This window comes from Pieris rapae, chromosome 24 (genome assembly GCF_905147795.1).
Source record: "Pieris rapae chromosome 24, ilPieRapa1.1, whole genome shotgun sequence".
NCBI lineage: Eukaryota > Metazoa > Arthropoda > Insecta > Lepidoptera > Pieridae > Pieris > Pieris rapae.
Window position 1 is genome coordinate 4,086,146 of NC_059532.1, and position 25,426 is coordinate 4,111,571.

The window sequence follows — 25,426 nt, forward strand, 5'->3', positions numbered from 1 at the left end:
AGTAGTTTATGTATCCATTTTGATAGATTGATACACTATACAAATAACTTCGCCTGATAGAAAATTTTCCAAACATTGCCAATTTTTGACACTTCGAATTCATTTTATGACAAAAATGTACCTACCTATATAGGACATGATTTTGAAAGTTACACGATATACTTAACGCATGCCAAGTCAAGTCCATTTCAGAAAAAAAAAATATTATTAATAATAACTAATTATTATTAAAGGCCGGTGCACCAATACTCCAGCTATCCTCCCCGCGGACCACAGTCCACACTGACAAGGCAATTAGTGGTGGGATAGGGCCTTATGACTGATGTTGAGAAACTTTGTAAAGATGAAATAATCAAAAAGGCATTATCTTGAACACTGACTTTTCAAGTTATGAATTTGTAAATATTTACCTAGTATAATTAAATAAATATTAAAAATTTGTTGTAGATGGATTGACACCTTCCGCAGAAGATTATAAATAATCCTTGATGTGTGAAAATATCATTTGCTCGATGCCTCTTTGATCATTGGTTATTCTGCTTAGAAAAAAATTTTTTTTTTCGTATCGGAATTCATATTAGATTTTTGTATACAAACCTTTCCCTCAAAATGGCAGTAACGTAAAACTTAAATCATTTAGAAACTGATCTGAACGAATTCCTAACAATACTAAATATCAAATCATATACTTAAATATTCGCCCTAGCATATTGTTTCCCCAGTTATCGAACTCAAGACGATTTGATAAACTATAAATAAAAAAACAAATACAGTGGGTAAACTTTATTCAACAAATACTTAACATACCATAAACCATGATAACATAATAAATAAATTATTATTATTATTAACAGCACAACTTAGTGATTAACGCCCGAACCCAATCAATTCACAATCAGACTGTGACAGTCGATCGATCTCCTATCCGCATCCCAATTACCAAACCCTACGAAGACAATCCATTTTTGGCGACGGATTGAATGCAATGACTTCGCTCTTTACACTTATATTTGATAATCAATATAAACCAAATAAAACCGTACAAATAATATTAAAATATACATGTCTATGTTTAAAACATATCAAATAGCTGTTTAATTATTTAAAAAACTGGTGTAAGTTATAACACTTTTAATATTTGGATGTAACATGTCTGTCAGATGGTCAACGATGGATTGAGAAAGGTTATTGGGTTTGGGCGTTAACGGACGATACAGAATCGAGTCTCAGCGCTTTATATGACCAGATCAGAAAAGTAATGATTTTTAACTTAAACAAAGGTGACTTTCGTAAACGAATAAAAAGTGGCGTTACAATAATTGAGGACTAGGCCTCAGATTTTTATCAGCGTTAATTCACAACACACGCTGTTAATCGGGTCTAAGGCATAGTGTTTCCACTTTTTTTCGAAAGTTGGTCCACAAATTACTTGGAAACAAAGTCATATCGAGAAGATAATTTTTTATACTTCTTTGCGTTTAATGAATCCGCATTAAATTCATGATGATTAGCAATCAGATATTTTTGTAATTAAATGCATACTGCACATCTGTTGGGCCCGCTAATCAGATATATAAACTTAAATACAAACCTAGTCTATATATATATATATAGCGATACTCAATATTTTAGTCATACCTCAATTATATTTCTGACACAGTGAAATCTATATAAGTCGAATATCAAAGGAAATGCAAAGTTATGCGAGTCAACGAGTTTTCAACTATACATACATACATATGATTTAAATGCTGAAATTTCGTCTATACAGAGGCGCGATTTCTAAAGCTAATTAGCGTATGTGTTGTCGATTTGTTGAGTTTAATTTGATCAGTTTTGTAGTACATATCTATTTTTGAAGTTATCTTTTGGCGCATTAAGGAAAAATTATGGTGTATTTTTCTATTGTAAGTGTCGTTTTATCTACAAACGTAGATTTTTTTTTATATTGTTACGCCAAAGAAGTATAACTTAAGATTAATGAGATTAAAACGAATTACATATTAATTAAGTAAACTGTACTACTACGACGAACGGAATTACCTTTCGAAATTAGAGTTATAGAGAATAAATTTGTATCATCAATACTTTGTAGAGAAATAAGATTTTGTTCGAGTTAAAGTCTATATAATTCGAGATTCGAGGTTTAGCGCAAGGGAAATAACAATTTTTCGATTTACTAAGGATTTCGACTAATAGTGATTCGAGTTATAGAGATTACACTGTATTTAGACAGGTCCACCAAATCGGTTAAATTTGAATTATGACACAATCTGTCATATAAATTAAATGCAAAGAGTTTATTATATAATCTATAAAAACAAAAATGAATCGCAAAACCCGAAGACGCAATGTTTTTAACTATTCCTTGATTAAGGAAGGCTTTTATGGAGGGAAAAATTGCATTCTTTTTTATCTCGCAGTCTATGCATAGCAAAATGTTTCACGTGTTGGTATAAAAAAGTTGGGCTAAGTTAAAAATCATATTAAGGCAAAATAAAATTACAGGCGATACAAATAAGTATTCCCTCTGTCCACCTTTACACTTTACTAATCTGTCATGACACATCAAAATAATGACAGCTGACAGCTCGCGTTAATAAACCGCTGACGCAGTGTCAAAGTTTGACGTGTGTCTGTGGTAATTTGACGATTTTTATTAAGATGTGATCGCTCTTAGCTATAACTTTCAGACATTATGACCTATTTGGATCATGTACATACATTAGGACCACCAAGATAATCTGATGATGAAGCTCGAAGGGGGATGCTCTAAATATGTCAGAGCTCATGTTTCTGATACTAAAATGTATATTTACTGTATGATTTAATGTTTTATTGGCGCTAAGCTAAAATTCTTTTAAAAGGCAATTTTTATATATCTAGGGCCCCAATATTTTATTATAAATAAATACACAATAAGTTTATGAACATTTCTATCGCCATCTTACTTAATCAATAAACGATATTTCCATTAATATACAGTAAAATAAATGTCTATAATTTTTTAAAATGGCTACTTGTATTAGAAATTGTTTCGGGAAAAATTGTTATCAGCGCCATCTATCGTCTAAATTTAAAAATTTCGCTGCTGGCCTTAAGGGCCTTTACAGCTCGGCTCAGGCTGTATTGACGAGCATAACTCGGCCTAAATGGGCGTTTTCCCATGACTATCGCAAGGGATCGTCTCCTGTGAGACTTGAACCTCAGCTTGAGCCTAGTAAATATATCTTTGAGTACTGTGAATACATTTTTCTATATAAAGTTTGACAATTTTATCTATACTCAGGACTATTGACTATATATGTTCAAGTATGTTGCAACATATAGAAAAAACTATTTCTTATATGATACTAAAATAATTTCCAACAAACTTCCTAATATCTACAACGCCATCTTATAACTTGACAACCGTCAACCTTTGGTACTATTATTTTTAATAATTTTTAATTCCTCATTATTACAAATAGCCACATATCGTTGCTTATAAAATCGTTTCAAATAATTTATAAATATCAGCTAATATCGGCACACACACCTTTAAAAATCAAATACAAACTGCTTACAATATAAACGTACGTTTAACTGATAAACAATAATTTTCTTCATAACAATTACTTGAAGCTGCATTCATTATTAACTTTAAATTCATAACAACTAATTACACTCGCTATTAATTTTATACAGCGTCATCTATCGTTAAAACCTGACAGTAAATGGATCAAATTAAATTTAGAATAGCGCCATCTATTCTCAACCAATGGTACTTTCACAACTTAAGCCTGAATGCTCACAGCATTGTCTATTGTTAAAACTTGACATTTGGTAGTGACCGAAAATAAGACTTAGCTTAAAGGTCTCGTTACCAGGCCATAAAATTATTAAAAAAAAAAAGTTTGGTAAAACAAAAATTTAGAATAGTGCCACCTATGCTCAAGCAATGGTACTTTCACAACTTGAGCCTGAATGCTCACAGCATTGTCTATTGTAAAAACTTGACATTTGTTAGTGACCGAAAATAAGACTTGGCTTAAAGGTCTCGTTACCAGGCCATAAAATTATTAAAAAAAAAAAGTTTGGTAAAAATAAAAATTTTGAATAGCGCCACCTATTCTCAACCAATGGTACTTGCATAACTTAAAACAGATTGCTCACAGCGCAATCTACCGCTGGTACTTATTCAACTTTTCGCAACTAGGCATACGCATTCGCTGCGCCTCTGCATACTGGCTGCTGTCACCAAAGTTACGCGCTTTCCAAGCCAGACTGTCCCGATAGTTGCGCTCGCGTTGACACGCGTGTCGTAGGTTCACTGTTGGAAAAAAAATTCAACGTTTAATTTGTTATTGTTATTAATTGATAATTGATTATGACACAAAACTAGACCCGACAGACGTTGTCCTGTACACACAGTTTAAATTGTTACCTAGTTCTGGATAAAAATATATATTTTTAAGTAATTATTAGCTTCATTCAGTCTTAGTATCACTTAAGAAATATAATTAGTTTTGGCTGTAATTTTTTTATCACACCATAGTAAATAAATGCAATAGAAAAAAAATGAATTAATTAGCACTCATATTGTATATAAGTAGAATTCCTCCTAGTATCTTCCACCAACTGATGCTCGGGTAAACTTTTTTATTAATCGTCAGTAGTTTTTCTTGAGTTAAACCTGAGTGATTGAACTGTGCGTGTGTGCGATATATGAAACGGTCTAACTAAGTCCCGCCGGATATTCGGCTATTTGGCTGAATATCCAGTATCCGGCCAAACTGCTATCGGTTACATCTCTAGCCATTAGTCGAAAATAAAAATTTCTATTAGAAAAGAATATTCATACCAATATATTCCTCTTCTATCGCCATTTCAAGCCTCCGTAGCGATCCTTGGTAGTCTGTATGGAAATTGTCTTTGACGTAGTACGGTACCTGAAAAATAAGAAAAAATATAAATATTTATTTATTTATTTCTCGTAATGGGGACCTTCTTCTTGGCCTCAGATTCTGTTTCATGATCATTTTTAAATCTAATAGGTAAGTAGGTGATCAGCTTCCAGTTCCTGACACACATCGACGTTTTGGGTCTAAGACATGTCAGTTTGCTCACGATGTTTTCCTTCACCGTTCGAGCAAATGTTAAATGCGCACATAGAGAGTCCATTGGTGCACAGCCCGGATCGAACCTACGACCTCAGGTATGAGAGTCGCACGCTGAAGCCACTAGGCCAACACTGCTCTTGCATTTTTATAATTTACCAAAACAAATAAAAATAAAAAAATCTAATCTCACCTTCAGATTAACCGTCTCCCTCGGAACTGGATACTTGGAGCTCGGTGTGAGACTGTACACCGGCTCGCTGATGAAGAAGCCTGACATCATGGAGAGGAGGACCAGAACGACTATTGGAAGGAGCTGAACTAAGCCCGCATGGTTCTCCCTTTGTTCTGGTTCACGACGGCGACGGTATACTGTTGGGCCGCCTGCCGAGAATGCTGAAACCATTTAAAATTATATAAATACTAGCTGACCCGGAAAACGTTGTTTTGCCATGTTTTTATGCCAAAAAATTAAATTTTATAATTAACAAAAAAAAACATAAGGGATGATTGTAGAGGGGTGAAAATTTAGGGAACAAACATACATGCAAGTGTATCGTAAAAAAATAAATAAAAAAATTTAGGGGTGGACCCACCCTTAACATTTAGGGGTATGAAAAATAGATGTTGTTCGATTCTCAGACCTACCCAATACGCACACAAAATTTCATGAGAATCGGTCGAGCCGTTTGGAGGAGTTCGGTTACTAACCCCGTGACACAAGAATTTTATATATTAGATGAACTGTTGATAACCAATGTTGTGTCGTCGTAAATAATATAAAGTATTATTGCTGCCGACTGAGGTATTTCCGAACCAATTAGGCCGGCAACGTACTCGCGAGCCCTCTGGCATTGAGTGTCCATGGGCATCGGTATCACTTAACATCAGGTGAGCCTCCTGCCCGTTTGCTGTTCTATAAAAAAGAAAAAAAAAACTATCTGACCCGGCAAACGTTGTTTTGCCATGTATATTATTTTTTATTATTATATTGTATTTCTTTAGGTCAATAAAAATAATTATCTACTATAATTTCGGGGATATACTTATAATCGAAAGCGTTATAAACAATAAAAGCGAATACATTTGATTTGAACATCAATTTCCTTTTTTTTTTAATTGAGAAAAAAAAGAAATTATTAAAAATAAAAATCGCTATGGTAAAATAGGGGTTGATTTTAAAGGGTTGAAATTTCAGGGTTATATGTATTTACTTTTATTTTATTTTTTTTATCTAAAATTGAAAAAAAAATTAAGGGGTGGATTGCCCTTAACATTTAGGGGGTTGAAAAATAGATTTTGTCTGATTCTCAGACCTACCCAATATGCACACAAAATTTTATGAGACTCAGGAAAGTCATTTTGGAGGAGTTTAACCACAAACACCGCGACACGAGAATTTAATATATAAGATAAACATAGATATGCCATACCAGTATGTCCAAAGAACATGTTAAACAACTCCTCAGCGGTGAGATCAGATTCAAAGCCCCTCGCATAATATTGATGGTGGGTGTGTTGAGTATGGACTGGAGCTTCATCACCACGGAGATCATATTGTTTTCGCTTCTCTGGGTCTGTTAGTACTCCTGCTGCATTTCCAATAGCCTGGAAACATATTGAAGGTTTTAGTCAAGATATAATTATCATACATCATTTTTTTTTGTAATACAGTAGATAAATATGAACCTAACAAAAATCAACAATGTTGCAACTACAGGTAAGGGATAATATAATCTCGTTTAGAGTTAAACCACACAACAACATAGAGAGCATCTTATAACAACTCAAAAATATCTTTATTCATATAGGTAAATATGAACACTTATGAACGTCAAAAAAAAACAAATTAAATGAATTGTAAATTTACATTTACAACCAGTTCGCAAGTCAAGGGCGTAGAGCGGGTAAGACAAACAACAAATGGTGTTATAAAGAGGTTACACTGCATTAATAGACATCGGTAAATTGTTTTGCCTTACACATGCATGTTGATTATTAGGTCTAAGGAGCGAGAGTTTCATTCACACATAGGAAAGTGCACAGTCATTTGCACTTATGATCAAATGTACATCCCCAGGTTTATAAGCTGCACTCCGGAATAGCTTTCCATCTAATTACTGATGTAATACAATAATAACTATATGGTATTTGCCAGTATGTAAAACAAAGTGTTATTAAAAGTACTCTTTATAAAAAATGACTTGAAAAAGCCTTATACAGATAAATGTAAAATGTAAATAATCAATACTTGATTATTTACAAAGAAAAGATTACATTATTTTTAAATGTTTGTCACGTAAAAGAAAATTGTCAGCGTTAGTTGAATTAACAATGTTATAACACTCTTGTCAATATGTTGTCATAAATAAATAAATAGTCTATATTCTACCTAATCCTAGTGCTATATTTTTTTAAAGATTTAATGCAGAATTAAATACATTTGTATACTCTTGCTAAATAGTCTATTCATGTTGTAACTAATTTATTTTATTAATACATAAAACAACAAACATTGGTGTTTGGCAACTCATATTTATGAGAACTTAATCAGGCATTATTTTAAAGCAAATACATATGCTAATTCCTCTAACAGTTATAAAGTTCCTAATACTAGTACTACACTGAATACATAACACATCAAACAATATTATTATGAAGCCTTTTCAATAGAATTAAAGGCTTAAGCAGAGTATTTTTAAATGCAATAAATAACAGTTTGCAAGGGGAAATGCATGTCTCTATTTGAAATTGAAACCTATCTTCTCATGGCTAAACATTTGGTTTTTTAAATATTTTGGAAATAAATATAAGAAAAAATTTAAGCAGTGGATAACTGTGCTCCAAACAATAACTAGATGGTTTAGTTAGTGGATTCAGTTTCCGCACATACTCTCACAACATCCATTGTGCATAAACAGAATATGTATAAACCTTGAATGCCTCAGCGGCTCCTGGTGCATGATTCTTATCTGGATGAAGTTGGAGAGCCAACTTCTTGTAAGCTTTCTTGATGTCAGAATCTGTAGCTTCTTTTGTTACACCTGTAAAATACAACTACAGCATAAGTTTATTTAGTAAATTAACAAGAATAGAAAATATTTATTTTTATATTGTTTTTTCATCACATATATTGTACTTTGTTTAATATTTGGGATAAACAAATAAAAGATGTTGAGGTAGGTTCTGTATGTACTAGGTAGGTTCTATATGTAATAGGTAGGTTCTATGGTATATCTCTTGTATGGCATGGTTAACCAACTAATATTTGGTACTCAGTTAAATTGTATTTATTAAGAAATATGTACCTGAATATAGCTTTTACAGTGACTTAATTTAGGGCAGATCAAGGATAATATAAAGTGTTTGATTATATTCAATTAAAAAAACACTAATAGTGTTCAAATAACCAGACCTGTCAACAACCTAATTAATATTAATAATTAGTAAACAGCTCTTTAAAATATATCTGCGTAAATTATATCAAGGTCATCACTACAATACTATAATATATTTAGAAGACGTTCGTGCATACTTAGAATTTCGTAATAATCCTTGCATTTGGTATTGATTCTTTTTACAGCGTCCAGTTGTTCAGCAGTGTATTCCCTCTTTTCAGGTTGATGTGCTGCAGGCTTACGTCGCCTAAGATCATCAGGGCTGCTGGGAGGCGTTCGCTTCGAGGTTCCGGTGGGTATTGCAGCTCTAACCACGGTCAAGAGGTCCTTAGCTCTTGGTGTAGGATAAAGACGTTCAGCCTTCACTAAAAAACGCTCGGCCTTCTCATAATTCCCAGCAGTGAAGGCACTTTGCGCAATTTCTATGCAGCGCTCAGCTTCATCCTTGTTTCCTTCAATCGTCATTTTCCACGTCAACAACAATAAATATTAATTTCCCAACAACGCAAAAAAGTATTTGGATTAATAAATTGTAGGGATTTCATATAGTTACGATTAATTACTATTTCCTCTAATTTACGTCAGAAATGAAAAATACACAGATAGAAAACTAATTTTCTAAAGTTAAAGCTTTGGCTGTGTTAAAAATTGACAGCTTCACAATCACACTAAAAAAACTCAAAATTAAAATAATAAATGTATAATAGACATAAAAAAATTTCTCTGTAACCTTGAAACCAAAAATTAATAATTAAGGATAAAAATTATTTTATTATGAAATTGTATTGAATATATTTCTATATTAGCTGTTGTTACTTTATATTCTGTCAGTTTTGTCATTTTCACGTCATATGACGTATGACGTGAGTATGACGCATTCTAAATTCCTATTTCTTTGCCATTTTGTAGTCTAATGTTTATTAGAATTAAACGCTATTCTAAGAAAATCTTTATTTAACTTAGTTATATCACGATCCAAAATAAAGGCGTAACTTTAAGCAGTTGTAAGAGACATCGTTTTATTATTTCCTTTTTATTCAACGTTAAATAAAGTGAAGAAATGTCCGTTCCGCCAATTTACAATCCGGTAAGTAAAATGCGTTTTATTCTTATTTATTGCAATGGAGCCTTGAGAAAAACGTTTCAGAAACATCTTTTGTAATTTTCAAGGCTTTTCAGCTAGATACCGGCGGCTTTTGTAATTTATTTGCTATGTAAATACTCTTCGATAACGTAATACTACTTATCATCACCATTAAGGGAAAAAATTATCGTGAAGGATGTCAGCTTATTGCTAAATATTTTTAAATGGTTGTTATTTTTATAAAAAAATTCTTATGACTGAATAAACTGGATAATACACATGGATAATCTTAATAGGCGTTAAGGGCCTCTATCACATTAATTAATAATCTTTCATAGTTAATTTGAAATGTTGTTGTTTAAGGCCAAGATTTTCAGAGTAAAAGTATGATTTAGTCATCTGTACCACAGTCATAGAGAAATAGTTTAATGAAATAATGCAATATACCTTTTACTCAAATAATATTATTATTATTTCATCATCTAAAAAGGTCCTAAATATGTCTAACTAGATTTGTAAAAATGAATTTAACTTAAGATTTCTTTAAGACAGTCTATTTATTTTGATCTTTCTATAAGTACACTGGCCTCTATTTTGCTTAAAATAAAGGTACAAGGATAATAAAAAATCATCACATATAACAAAATATGAAGCCAATGTGTAATAAAAATAATTTAAAAAATATTAATATTAATTATCATCAAATATAAGGTTTATCGAATACTTTTTAATAAGTGTTAATTATGCTACTAATGACTAATTCCTTAATCATTATTTAATGGTTTAAACTGTTTTCCAAGCTGATTCATTAATAGCTTTAATGGATTTAAAGTAGAATTTTTGGATAGTGTAATATATGAGCGTGGTAAACATACTAACTAGTCAATAGCAATTTTAATTCTCAACCAGTCAATTGTATAAATATAATTATCTTTTTTTAAGTCTAATAATAACTAATTTTAAAAACATAATTATCTTGTATGATGTGACATCATTATTCAAGAATAAATTTAAAGGTCAATTTCATTTAAATGATAAGTCATCATATGATTCACCTGGCAAAGTATATAACAAACATTTTTAAACTGGATTCAAGTAAAATTAAAATAGGTATTTAATAATAATTGTTATTTGAGGCTAAACTGTGCAAAATCCAATAAGATTGAAGATTTTAGAATTAACATATAACAATAAAAAAAAGAAGAATTTTAGTTCGATCCTGTTAGATATCACTGATATGACTAACAATATCATTTTGTTACAGGTAATACCATGTGTCCATGCAATTCCCGGGGGTATGTACCCAGGCCGTATGATCCGCTTTCAAGGAACTGTTCCTCCTGGTGCTCAAAGGTAGCTAACAAATTGTTCAATATTCCTGTATAGTAAACACATACATATATCAAATAGAAGTATCTGTCTGATTAGAAATTCTCAAAATGTGTGTGTATCTATAAACCGTGATGGTATGATGTCTGCATCATTGTACATTATATCATCACGGTATCATCACTCAAATAATCTTTGTTTATAAAGTACATATTCTTATGGGGCAAAATTATTTGTATAATTTATGCGAATGTATCTTGGTTACTAATCTTAAATTGCTATTCTGAATCTAAGAATACCGCGCTTGACTATAAATGAATGCCCACAGACAATATAATATACCATATTAGGAAAAAAAAATATGAATCTTTAGGTGCCAAAAGGAATTTGATCCGCCAGCGTAAGACATTTTTTAAATCTTAAAGTATTATTAAAAAGGTTTATAAAAAAAGTTTTGATTCATTATAAAGCGCTTTCTGTATGCTTTTGTGCCGTATCAAATTCTGACAGATCTCGAAAATGTCCTGTGTTGGCAACAGCGTACCCGATTGAAAAATGAAATACAGTGGTATTCACTATTCAGAGTGTACATAACATGGCTACAGAGTAAAATTAATTATTTATGAATACATCCATAGATAAAAATATTGATTTTTACGTCAGTCAATTGACGGGCACAGATTAGTCGAATCGACGATGACGTGGCAATGTTTATCTATAGACTGAATTTGTTCTAAATATAATTTACATATGTGTAATTTAAGAATGATATGGCTCGTAAAAATTTTAACGCAGTGTTGTGGGGGTTCTTGAAATTATGATTTTTTTAAATATAATAAATTAGTGGCGATGCAACCTGTTTAGGTTTGGACCTCACATTTATCTGTTTCATCATCATTTTTAAATCTAATAGGCAATAATCAGCCACCAGTGCCTGACACACGTCGTCGACTTTTTGGGTCTAAGACACGTCGGTTTCCTCACGATGTTTTCCTTCACCGTTCAAGCGAATGTTAAATGCGCACATAGAAAGATAGTCCATTGGTGGTCAATCGGGATTCTGGATTATCACCTCAAGCCAATACTTAACTACAATTTGTGTAGGTCATTAAAAAATGTTTTAAAATGCATATTAATATCTAGTCAAATAATCCATAGGTTGTTTACCTATCAGACAGTCTGACGGTCAATAAATATCGCGATCCAATATCACGATACCTGTCTCAGTATATATTGAATCAACTGGTTGTACTATAAACTAATAATGGATGATAAAAGTATGGACATTAATGCCATAATAATTTGTAGACTTTAATGTTTGAGTAAAACACAAAAATACTTTACATAGGTATTGTAAAAACAGTGTTCTCTATCACAACATCTTACTCTGAGTGCTCATCCAAACGTCATCAACACGCACACACACATAGTCAATTTAGTGAATTATGAATCACAAACAATTAAGATTTTTATGGATTTTTTTGATTATATTTTGATTATTTAAATGTGAAGACCATCTGACTGGCCATACCCATATCTCAAACATCAGTACTTGACATAACCACACAATTCATTTACTCTTCTCCAGGTTCGCGATAAACTTTCAATGTGGTCCTAACACTGATCCCCGCGACGATATAGCCCTGCATCTGAACTTTCGCTTCATTGAGATGTGTATAGTTCGAAACCACTTGACTGCGATGAACTGGGGAATGGAGGAGACCAGCGGTGGTATGCCGCTTGTGAGAGGGGAATCGTTTGAGGCCCTGATACTCTGCGAACCTCAGTCATTGAAGGTGTGTATATATAGGTCACTTGGAGTGCAAATTCATTGTATGGAGTATATCGTCTGTGTCCCGAAACCGTTTGGTTTTGGTTGTATATAACCAGGGCAAACGGAATTACAGGCCTGGAAGCCTCGGGGCAACAAAGGAGTGGAAGGCCCCGTGGCCCCAAATTATTTTCCAAATCAATTAACAAATTTTTATATGAAACCAAGTAAATTCTGTTTTGTTTAACAAATATATAAAAATAAATCAAAAGAAAAGTTGTTTACGATGCGGAATTTAAAATAGATTTTTTCTGCAGTCTATTGTGTAGGCTAAACTTCTTGAGCATTAAACAAGGGATTGGAGGAAAGTTTGCGCTTCGTATCTTGGCAAATAAACGATTTCATTTCGTTGTGTCTTGACTATTTTATTTCTGTAGAATTTTTTCGTAGATAATATTGTGAGTTGTTAAACATAATTTATACTACCGTTTAAATTAAGATGACGAGAAATGAAAATCGGCCATGTGCGATTAAATTCACTGCACACTAGGATGCAAAGGAACGTGGACGCAGGGACATAAACGTCTACTGATTTACTAGAATTTTAGGTACTAGTATACGCGTATACTAGTACCTAAAATACCTAAACAATTTACTTTCTTCTTCTTATATATAAAATTCTTGTGTCACGGTGTTAGTAACCGAACTCCTCGGAAACGGTTCGACCGATTCTCATGAAATTTTGTGTGCATATTGGGTAGGTCTGAGAATCGAACAACACCATTTTTCATCCCCCCAAATGTTAAGGGTGGTCCACCCCTAAATTTTATTTTTATTTTGTAGACAAAATTTTTCGTTTTTATTTGTTTACGATACACCATACAAAAATAAATGCAACCCTAAATTTTCACCCCTCTACAATCATCCCTTAGGTTTTTTTTGTTGATTATAAACTTTAATTTTTTGGCACAAAAACATGGCAAAACAACGTTTTCCGGGTCAGCTAGTAATATCTAAAAATCGCTTCTGCACAGGCAAGGTACTTTTGTTCAAGATGTTTGCCGGTATTTGTAAAGTACCTTTCTTTTTTTTCATTTTTTTTTTCAAATGTATTTATTTATTTATATTGTACCCCTTTCCTTTGGTATATTGGATTGGATTGGATTATTTTGGTGATTCCAGGTGGCGGTGAACGGTGTTCACTTCTGCGAGTTCCCCCACCGTACGCCATTCCAACGTATCTCGCATTTAACTATCGACGGTGACGTCATGATCAATTTTATCGGATTCGAGGGTGCGCAGCCGCCTACCCAGATGTATATGGTGAGGATAGATCACTGATCTACTATTATTGACTGTCAAATCTACTGGGATTTAATAGTGAATAAGTTTTTAAATGTGTATAACTTGTTTTTTATATTGTTCGTGTCGTATTTTCTACAATAGAATAAAATTTTTGAAAAGTTTATTAACTTGTTTAGCCAAAGAATACTTAGAAGTAACTTTTAACACGTGTACAAAACTTTATTTTTTATTTTTTGTAGGATTCGTTTGTAATTAATGTCATGTCTATAATATAGTACCTGTTTACATGTCCAAACACTTTGTAATGAACCTGGGTCTGTTACCTAAGTTTGGATTCAAAGTTGCAGTTCCTGATTTTTTTAAAGTCAGTTAAAGAGGAATATTTATATTGTAACTTTTACATTGTAATATTCTATTTAAAAATTTATATAATCTTCCAGTCTGAACCACCGGCATACGGGGCTTATGGAGCTCCGCCCCCCGCCTACGGAGCCCCGGGGTATGGTGGTCCTCAAGGTAAGTTGTTTCAGCTCAGATGGAATTGTAAAACGAAACTCTCCATTCATCAGTGCGTAATGAAAGCACTCAAAGGCACGGAAATCTTCAACGCGTGACATGTGTCATATGCTTTGACATAATACGTCGTATACATTGACATGACATACGTCATATTTCGCCCGATTGACGGATCACGGAACGTTTCGTTTTACGTTTCACGCTTTCTGTTGACTTGAGTTCTCCCATATGTCAAATGTCAAATTGACATATGTCAGTTTGCGCTAAGGCCGATTCTCGTAGTTTAGCAATTTGTTTTTTATCATATATAAAATATATGTTTGTAAGTTATTTAAGTTATTTTTCATTTTAAAGTTAAATAAGGAGAATCGTATCTCGATTGACACGCCTAAGCACTTTTTATAATAAAATTTTTTTTTTTTGGAATTGGAAAACGCCCATGGGCCAAGAGTTATTCACCTAGACTAAGCTCTCACACCTGATATGGGCCCTTGTGGTACGCCAAGGCATTTACTTTTATGTACATATATTCAAACAATAATTTTGCTCTTAGTGATACAATAAAAGTGTTTAGGCGGTCATGGCTTGTAAATATTGGTAGTGTATTTTAACTCTTGCTAACCGCATGTATTATTTTGACTAAGCATTTTGATATAATATAAGCAATATTACTTCTTTCGATGAGTGGAGTTTCACAGCATTTAGTGTTTGATATGGTTATCATATATATATGTATGTTTATTTCGTAATCATACAGCTGACAATGTATTTATAACAAAAAGTAGTTATACTAAACAGAACCCAAGATCGAATACATAATATACAAAAAAGTTATTTTACGAAAAGAAAATCTTATATTTTTAACTATTAAATACATAAATCGGGTGTCATGAAAAACAACGTTTGTAAGGAGCTGCAACCATTACACCATGTTCCATATGACATCTTGAGTAATAAAGAATAATAAAATAAAAACAAAGATTTGTCCTCTAACAGGCATGGTGAAATAGGAGCACGCACTTACATACTCGTGGGAACAACACGCAAATACATAGTCGAAATAACTAACATTACCACATGTGTTGCTAAAAATAATCATTGAAACAATATTTACTGTTATTAAAGTCCTTCAAAACAATTATTTTAATAAAACACCCACTCTGAAAATATTCTAACGTAAATTGTAATAATTCCAGTGTCAAGACAAAACTCGCGTCTTCCACAGACTAGATCTCGTATTTAAATTAAACGTCCTGTGTCATTGACAGATCTATACTAATATTATAAAGAAGAAAGGTTTGATTTTTTGTTTGTTTGTATGAATTGAATAGGCTCCGAAACTACTTGGCAGATTTGAAAAATTCTTTCACTGTTGGAAAGCTACATCATTCCTGAGTGACATAGGCTATATTTCATTTTCAAAAAAAATAGGCATCCTTACTAAAATTACGATAACATTAACATTTGTTTATTATTTGATACAATTCTAACAGATGGCGCTGAGTTAAAGGTAGTTTAGTTTAGGTCCGTGTGTTCTCCTACGGTTTCCCTTGATTAATTTACTACTATGTAATATAACAAAAACCTTAGCCACAGCAACGCTTGGCCGAGTCTGCTAGTAATAAATATAATTATTTGTTTAGATATCTGAGTAGCAACTCGCGATTTGCACGGGAGGGGTTATCCCGTAAGCTTTGCGTACACATTTATGGAAATGAAACCTGTTTTTTCGGGTTTTCGGGATACGTCCATATTACTAGGGATGTTAAGGAGCTTCGTAACGGTAACCGAAACAATCGGATATCCGAAATAAATATATATCCGTAACCGTTTCACAAACTTTGGATAGTTTCGAATAATCTAGTCTAAAATCTAGATAAAACTACATGTTTCAAAACTGAGGAGGTTTATAATAATTACTTGCCTTTAACACCGATTATAATACCAACTGATAAACTAGACTAAGATAAAACCTATGTATATAAATTGCTACAAACTACTTGTGTTTATATTTTACTTCAATCTAATAACCGTAATCGAAAGTATTTGAAACTAACGGATAATCCGAAATAATTACATATCCGTATCCAGATCCGAAACATATCCATAACATCTCTACATATTCCGTCCTGTGAAATGACAATTAAATGTCCGATTCCCCTCTTTATTGTGATAATTTATTGCCAGAAATTAAACGGTTATACGATTCGTTTGATTCTGATTGGTCATCTCTAACACGTTCTGACATAACACATGAAACGTATGACGCCTCACCGCCCATATAATTCCAGATGTTATTTCCACTCATATTATTTATTGATTATTCATTAATTGAAAAGTTTTTAAATGATTTACTAACGTTTTTTTTTACTAATCCAATTCAAAATTAAAGTTAATACGTTACTTGAAAATTGAGGGTATTTCGAAAAATTTTATTCGACGACTTATTTGATTATATATAAAGTGGCTGAACTTTAACCTTAACGTGCGTCTTAAGTCTAAAATTTTGAGCTCTTAAATGTAAGATTGTAGAGATTTTTTTGCAACTACCCGCTTTAAAAATATGTAATATATTTTTTATATATCGCGAGTGTTACTTGTATAAGGTAAGCATATAATATTACATATGGCTGTGGGAATATATTTACTAACATATTAATCAGTTTTATATGAGTTTGAGAATGTGTAAATTTTAGATCCGATCGATTCTCAATCCTGGGAGCGTATGTGTACAATCCTGACTCTGCACCCATTTATGAGTGCAATGAAAATATGCGCCGGTTAAACGGTTTTAGGTCTGAGACTCAGATTTCTACGTCTGTTTCGTGATGTTTTTTCTAATAGGTAACTAGGTGATCAGCTTTCTCTTTCTCTTCTGTGTCTGTGTACTTCGACTAAGTGTTACCAATGCCGGCAGCGTGCATGGAATGTTGGTGCACAGCCAGATGCACGCTGATGAAAATCATATTCTAGCCCCGCAATAAATCATAGCATCCAAGAATCCAGGGGTTTTACGCCACGCACAAATATTAAACGTATCTGAAGTTTACAATTTTGTCAAACTCATTTCAGATTGCGTTCTTTAGTTGGCTTGGTTTTTTTTTGTTCGTAGTTTTTTGAGTTTTGTTTTTTCTTTGCAGGATTCTACTGAGAAAATGTAGTAGCTGTTGAAAAAAGGTATTTTTTTTAGTTATTACAATTAATATCTTCTATATAAAATTCTCGTGTCGCGGTGTTTGTGGTTAAACTTCTCTAATTAAACTTTTTAACTAATTAAACTTTCATGAGAATCGGCTTACCGATTCTCATGAAATTTTGTGTGCATATTGGGTAGGTCTGAGAATCGGACAACATCTATTTTTCATCCCTCCATTTTTTTTTCAACCCTTTACAATAAACCACTATTTTTTATTATAAATGATATACCTGGTAAAAGGACGTTTGCCATGTCAGCTAGTATACATATACAAACGACAAGTCGAAGGCATGTGATAGGGTATATGTTTTAATTTATTTTAAAATCTATTTCGTTAAAATTAATCTGTCTATTTTTTACATAAATTCAGTATTGTACAGTCTTTACTAGGTATGTCTCTCTTCCACACACTTTAAACGCGCTTGTCAGAAGGAGACGAAAGAGTCCATAGTTGGTCCAGTCTCTATACACAGAATTATATAGCCATTGTCCTGCCCAAATGTTTTCAATTCGTTGTTGATTTAAAATATAAAAATTTACTGTAATTGTGATGTGAAATAAATACGGGATTTTTTTTTCAGGTGCCCCATAGAAGAAGCAAAGATGTAGTCTTAAGTATTGTGTATTGCCTTTATGCTTTTTAATTACGGTTGTATAAAATAAGATATACTAAACATATATTTTTTACTATATAGAAATTATTATGAAGAGTCTGTCTTTTTTATAAAATGCTTTACCATTTATATAATTTATCGACTTTAATTTTGTGGTGATCCAGATAAACGCCCCAAGTTTCATCAAAATCTTTTCAGTTCTGAGATATATGTAGCTTATGTTGACAGCTGTTTAAATTGTTAATAGTATTGCTTCTAAATCTAATATTTTCAAATATATGTCCAAATATACAAAAGTTTTCTCTAAATTTAGTAATAAATTGTTAAGATTTGAGGCAAAAGAAAGCTTAAATGTTTTAAGCAAGTTTACTATACATATATTATATTATATTGTTTCTGTTTAGTTCTAAATGCGTCTACGGAGTGATATTCTAGAATTTCAGACATTTATTGTGACTAATGTTAGAGTAAAACAAATTCTAAAGCTCAAAGGTAAAATTTAGACTCCCGGAAGTTTTATTGCAGCTTTTGCGTGTGTTTGGGCAGAGTTTTTAATTATTTGTTATCTATTGCTTTCTTGTTATGCTTATAAAGTATAATGGTTAATAAAAAAATATAAATTAATATTGAGTTTTTATTTCCATGTTAAATGTAGTTTAGCTTTCACCATTTTTGTTTTTTTGACGTGACAACGTCTAATAAATCGATTAACGCCGGCTGGGCGCACGAAAAAGCGTAACGGGACAATCATTCGTTGTCCTGTTACGCTCATTGTACGCTTACACCGCATCCATCCTTCCACTTGAAGACTTAAGTATGCAATAATTTCATAAATGTTTTGTTATGACGTTGTCACGTTAAACTGTTGTCCGTAAACCGAATTTACAATCAACCTTTTTCTATGCACTTTTTAATGATTGAATAATGTTTTAAAATAAAAAATATTAATTGAACTAAACATACCTTCTATATATTGTATTGGATAAACAAATAAAAATATACTTTTAATATTTTATTAATATTCAAAATCCAAAATAATTTTCAGTCATCGGACTTTGAGATAGAATACGAAATTTTGCTCGTGTCACTTAGACGTTCGTCGTTCCGCAACTAAGCGTTATTTAATAATTGCCGATTTGGTCCAAGGGTCCTTCAAGAAAAAGTTTACTAAATTAAAAGGCAACGCACTGAGAGACTTGTCTATGAGAGTGTCCATGGGCGGTGTCATTTAACTTCACGTGAGCCTTCTGCCCGTTTGCTACTACTTAAAAAAAGTCGCTAAATATACTTCTGATACATAACCATTTCATATAAAAGCCACATAATAATTAATCATAAAAACTAACTCGCTCACATGTAACTCACAAGTACACACGCAGTCACACACACACTCGTGCATTCGCGTGTTGTGAACAGTTTAAATATAAACAAATTATAATAGGAAAACACAAACAAACATTGTTAAATAATTAATTCACACCCACACTTTTACGCCATTACACAACACAACCAATTTAGGCTTAATTAATTAAATTTAATCACAGTTAGTTGATTGTATTAAATACTTTGTTTGTTTGTTCCCTTTCATAAATCTTTTTGTTATATAATGTATCAGGTATTCCATCTGTGGCTATATTCTCAGTGTATTTGTTTGCTATTATATATAATTTATGTTAGCTGTAGGAGTACAAAATAAATAAATAAAGTGTTAAGTTTGTTTGAAAGAGCTGGGAACCCTAACTCAGATATTTTTTACTTAAAATCTGATACATTTTTGTAATTTTAATTATAACTTCTGTATGAGAATATATTATGTTTTTACAGGTTTCCAAGCGGTTATTCCTCCCAGTTCAGGCGTAAGTATTTATTTAAACTATTTATTACAATTATCGTTTTAACAATTACGTAGAATGGCGGCAACATTTCACAATAAATCATTGATTTTATTAACAAAAAAGTGCGTGCGTACACAGGACACAATATGTCAAAAGTGAAACTTCTTTGTAAATTAATTATTACTAAGGTAAAAGCCCCAATAGATGATCATGTACCAGTTTATGATCATTCCATGTGTTTGTATATATGCTAATGACAATATAAATAAATAAAAAAATCTGCGTTTACTGCACAAGAAGTTATGCGACAGAATTGCCATCTAAAGTTCTAACATGTAACTACTAAACGAGTACATCAACCAATAACATGTATTTTTTCTCCATCTCCCTCTCTCATTCTCTCTCAATCGCTATCTCCCTTTTTGTCGACAAAAACGCTGCACATCTTCGTGACGTTTAATACGTAAAAAAATTACCTTCATGCGACAGAAGTTTCACTTCAAAAACAATCCTGTCCTAACAGGTGACTATAGACAAGAATACATAACCAATACAGATTTACTCGAACAAAAAGCAAATCTGTGGAATTAATTAGGAAATATTAATTTTATAATAATAAATAGTAGAACTCAGTTCGCTCAACGGCCCTTAAAAAGGCGCATGAACCTTTGTTATTCAGCGAATCATATGACTTTTCTTAAGTTTTCTTTCTTTTTCTTAAGTCCTTTGGGCAGGGCTGCACCGACCCCAGTTCTTCATGTTATCATGATGCAGCCATCTGCAGTCGCAATACCTGTCCACTCCCTAATGTTATGAAGCAATGATATAATAGTTAATGAAATAGTGTTTATTACACTCCTATCGGACTGATATAATAATTAATAACTTTAGGGATACGCAACGACATATGCCGCACCGCAACAGCGACAAGGGCTCGGTACGGGCGCAGCTGTAGGGTTGGGAGTTGGTGCCTTGGCAGCAGGAGGTCTGGCTGGCTACGCCTTGGGCGGTGGGTTCAGCAGTGACAGCCCTACTCGTGATGTACGTCAATAATTTGAATCTAAGTACATTTCATCCTAGACTATAAGTTTAAGACAAAAAGAGAAAGAACGAGAACGGAGACAGACTAGGCGAAGATACAAAAATGGAGCGGCTTGGAGGTCTTCACTCATAAAAGTCGTCAAATAAAACATATATACTACATACGCGAACGTACTAATTCTTGAAAAGCCGGCAACACACTTGCGAGGCTTCTGGCAATATGATGGTCCATGGGCGGCGGTATCACTAAACATCAGATGCGTTTGCCTCTTATTACATAAAAAAAATTCTTTTTTAAATTTGCTGCGGGTATTCTTTGAACCCAGAAGTACCCGCTTTATTGAATTTTAATTAGAATTTGATAATATCAGACATTCAACTATGGTGGACGAAAATTAAGTGTTTTTTAATAACGTAAAATGCTTTAATTTAACATAATGAACTAAAATAAAAAATATTTTTTATACCATCAACGTTTAGCATTGAATCGGCATTTTTTTGTTATTAAATCTTTTTTTACATCTTTTTGTAATTTAGATGTTAACTGTCAAATGTCCTGTCATCGTTTTGATTCAGCAATCTTACTTTTTTACATATTTATAAAATTAAAAACAAACGCGATATACAAACATTGGCGGAATTGTGATTTACACAGAAGTCGCCATTAAAAATTAAGTGAAGTGAAGTGAACATATTTTTGGCAAGGTTGACAAGTGTATTAACTGTCAGATGTCAATAAGTTGAATGTTTTAAAATGAGATCTTTTTGCTCCCACAGGAACCGCAAGTGGTTGGATTCTCTGAAAGTTTCGGCGGTGACGATTGGGCAGAGTAATATATACAAGAGGCCATAGTGTTAATTTAATTTGATTAATGTACTTATAAGCCTTAATTAATGCCTTCGATATTAAACATGCAAAAGAGACAGATAAAAGATTTTAAAAATAGTTTTAGAATATTGCCTTAAAACCATTTATATGCGAAAGCGTTTTGGCGGTAATAGTATATATATATATATATATATATATATATATACGCTTATCTATGCAAGATGGCGTCGCATCAGTCCTTTGTACACACGTAAACAAATGTCAAGACATTTAAGTGTTAATTGTCATTTTTAAACTTATCATAGAGATGAAAATCTAGGTCAGTATAGTATTAGACAGTATAGTAGTTACTTACAACTGATCTGTGGCAATTCGTGTATTTTATAGTCGTTTTTTTATTATGTATTTTTGGATAAGTTATTTTACTCCATATTTAAAGCCATTTTTTATTATATCTCAATAAAATGTCATTTTATACTGTTAAATAATCCATTTCTCGCTACCAATTCAAGTATTTCGCCTCTTTCTGACAAATTTTGTTTAGTGTATATTAAAAGAGAACCGGTGTCGCCAATATAATTCTGATTTCACAAAAATACTTTTTTTTAAAGTATCTTAATTATTTGTGTCCATGGTTCATATTCACAAATATATATTTATTAAGTATCAAGGTGATTTTCAAACTATAATGACGTAACAGTGTTGCCAGCAATACAACGGGGATTTAGTACTGCTGGAACCTCAAATATCATGGCTTTGCGCACAGATAGCTTAATTATGGCTTATAGTATGTATTTTTTTTTAATTTGGGAGTCATTATATCATCATTTGCGCTATGTCAAGTGGATTTATTTGGTGGCGCGCAGTGCTTGTCAGTTGTCACTTTGACAGTTTATTGTACACAGATAATGGATACAATATTGTTAGTATCAACATGTATGTACAAAATGAATATTTATTATTGAAAAAAAAAGAAATACTAAATAGAGAAAAATTTCAAATGGATTATTATTTAATTTATTTCTAGGAGAACATATTATTACTTAGTAAACGTCATTCTGTCCAAATACGCAATCCGTTGCGTTGTAATTCGCATAAAATTGCTAATCCATCATTACGGTGTTCCTAAAATTTAATTTAATGCACTTTTATTATTATATATTAATACGTATTTGTGACTCCCTTAATTGAAGTGTCCACGGCAAATAAGTTGGCAAGTGACCGCCTAACGAAGCAGACCGAAGTTCTTCTAGCCGCTTCGTCAAATACGAAGGATTATTGAATGTGGTCACTTTAGACAGTTGACGTTTACTTGTTCGTGCTTCGTGAGTAGGGGTTTTAAATCTTGCCAACTTATACGCCGTACGATTGTTAATAGATGATGAACAAAATTACACATGTAATTGTAAAGATTAACCTCGTAAGGGAGCGTTCAAGTCACGCAATTTTTGGAGATTCTTGACACGCGCCGTAACTCAAACGCCCAGTGACTCATTAAACCTAAAAGTTGGTGTAAAGTATCGGAAAGACGAAAATAATATTAACAATAACGCATAATTCAATCCCCGCCCCGCATCGTAACGTTCCCAAGCGGTTTTTCATTAAATGGTTGCCATGGTGATCGTATATGTGAAAATTAAAACGATTCTAAATTATGCCTTAGATATTATAAAAGATATATTTTAATATATAAATCGGCCATAGGCGCTATTTTGTGTGTAGATTTCATTATTTAATTATATTTCGTGTGCAATTTCGATATTCTAATATATATGTAAAAAAAAAAATATTCTACCCAGTGCCGGATTAGCCATGTAGCAAGAGTAGCAAATGCTACGGGCCCCGCCAATTTGGGGCCCCGCTAATTTGGGGGCCCCGCGCTCCAATGTAACTTACAAAGTAGTGTAATATATCTTGTCTCACTTCCACTTTAAAATTTAAAACTTGATTAACGATTTAACAAACTTTTTATTAATTAATTTAATCTCGTAATTAAATTAAATTAAAAAAAATAAAAATCGTAATTTTCTTATGTTTAGTTATAATCGATATACATATAATTAAACTTAAAGTATTATTTAAACTAGCATCTATACCACATCTACATTACAAGCGACCAGATTTTTATTAAATAAGTCTTCATCGTCTCACTTTGTTGAATATTGATCATCATTTACTTAAATAAGTCTGTATTGACAGCGTTACTATCTCCAAATTTGCCGATTTTGAATCCAAAAAAAATGTAACGGTTTTGTTTTATTTCATACCCTAAACTTGAGTAGGGCCCCAGGATAGAATTTGCTACAGGCCCCGCGCAGGCGTAATCCGGCCCTGATTCTTCCTAATTTACCGTTTTCCCATCCATTACATTAATGACAGCAATTGCGTCGACAGTCTAATGCTTACGCTGATTAAAATTCCTAGTTATTTCTAAAACCTATATAACCTAAATATCTATAAATAATAAATTTTGTATGTTACATTTAGGACATAAGAATGACCCCCATTCCCCATTTCTTCCTCAACTTATCGAACTTTTTGCACACGCATTTTTTAATTGTTTTTTTTTTGTTTAATTTATACCTATATATTAATGTAAGCACAAAATTATTTTAAATCGTGATTTATTTAAAGGTTTCCCTCATTAGGAGCCTTATAATAATTATGAAAGCACTTGAGTTATATGAGCTAAAGAGGTTTATTTAAGGTGAATTTAAAATATATGAATCACGTGTGTGGTTATCTAAAGCACTAGCTTATGTATAAATAATTAATTGATATGTCGTTTATTGTATTTTAATATATATCATTTGTTCGATAAATGTTTTTTATTTTACCATCCTTTTATGTCCTTGGCGCTATTTTAAATATGAGCGAACTTCAAAAGCAATAGACTATTTGACAATTTAATAATAATCTAAATAGATTTATATAGCATAAAAAAGTCTTATAACAATTAAACATTGATTTATGATAATGACGTGACAACGTCATATAATCCGGCTGTACGCACAAAAAAACATGACGCATGTGGCGTTACCTCGCTCTGAGGCGTTCCATTTAAGGCTTGAATTGCAAGCGAGAGCGCGGAACGAGCGACAAAGAGACACAATCGGCCTCCGCGTTGGCAAATAAATTGACATAATTGTATTTATGCGTACATATAAATGTAACTTGATCAATTCAATTGTGATTTCCATTTACCTCTTTCTCGATATATATCCATACAAAATATCTATCAAATAAAAAATTAAAATTATCTTTAGACAAATGCAACCATTCCATCAGTATTTTCTTATAACGTTGTCACGTTCATCTATCGTCAGTAAACCGACTTTACAGACAGCCGATTTTTGGTAATTATTTATTCACTTCTTGTACTTTACGCCCTATAGACTTTTTACGTTTG

The 25,426-nt window shown here is 32.3% G+C and overlaps 2 protein-coding genes across 2 annotated transcripts; one reads left to right on the top strand and one right to left on the bottom strand.

Moving 5' to 3' along the window:
• Nucleotides 1-1,041: 1,041 nt before the first annotated feature.
• LOC110995873 (dnaJ homolog subfamily B member 12) lies at nt 1,042-9,076 on the bottom strand. Its single transcript, XM_022263260.2, has 6 exons — nt 8,635-9,076; nt 8,034-8,143; nt 6,533-6,707; nt 5,293-5,495; nt 4,844-4,931; nt 1,042-4,312 (listed from the first exon to the last, which is right to left on the bottom strand). Exons 1-6 carry the CDS (start codon nt 8,960-8,962, stop codon nt 4,164-4,166), a joined length of 1,053 nt encoding a protein of 350 aa, XP_022118952.2. The 5' UTR covers nt 8,963-9,076; the 3' UTR covers nt 1,042-4,163.
• A 285-nt stretch (nt 9,077-9,361) lies between these two features.
• Nucleotides 9,362-24,833, top strand: LOC110995880 (galectin-5). The gene is made up of 8 exons (XM_022263274.2): nt 9,362-9,584; nt 10,846-10,934; nt 12,499-12,706; nt 13,864-14,004; nt 14,427-14,502; nt 20,137-20,168; nt 21,039-21,188; nt 21,966-24,833. The coding sequence occupies exons 1-8, from the start codon at nt 9,558-9,560 to the stop codon at nt 22,020-22,022; spliced, it is 780 nt and encodes a 259-aa protein (XP_022118966.2). The 5' UTR covers nt 9,362-9,557; the 3' UTR covers nt 22,023-24,833.
• The last annotated feature ends 593 nt before the right edge of the window (nt 24,834-25,426 follow it).

What these genes read in the sequence shown, in the direction of transcription:
- LOC110995873 (XM_022263260.2), bottom strand. Translation starts at nt 8,962, where the DNA reads ATGACGATTGAAGGAAACAAGGATGAAGCTGAGCGCTGCATAGAAATT. An exon ending in GGATTATTACGAAATTCTAA is followed by an intron (nt 8,144 to 8,634) that starts GTATGCACGAAC and finishes TGTATTTTACAG; the next exon opens with GTGTAACAAAAGAAGCTACA. An exon ending in GGGAGACGGTTAATCTGAAG is followed by an intron (nt 4,932 to 5,292) that starts GTGAGATTAGAT and finishes CTTATTTTTCAG; the next exon opens with GTACCGTACTACGTCAAAGA.
- LOC110995880 (XM_022263274.2), top strand. Translation starts at nt 9,558, where the DNA reads ATGTCCGTTCCGCCAATTTACAATCCG. An exon ending in CGCCTACCCAGATGTATATG is followed by an intron (nt 14,005 to 14,426) that starts GTGAGGATAGAT and finishes ATAATCTTCCAG; the next exon opens with TCTGAACCACCGGCATACGG. An exon ending in TTATTCCTCCCAGTTCAGGC is followed by an intron (nt 20,169 to 21,038) that starts GTAAGTATTTAT and finishes TAATAACTTTAG; the next exon opens with GGATACGCAACGACATATGC.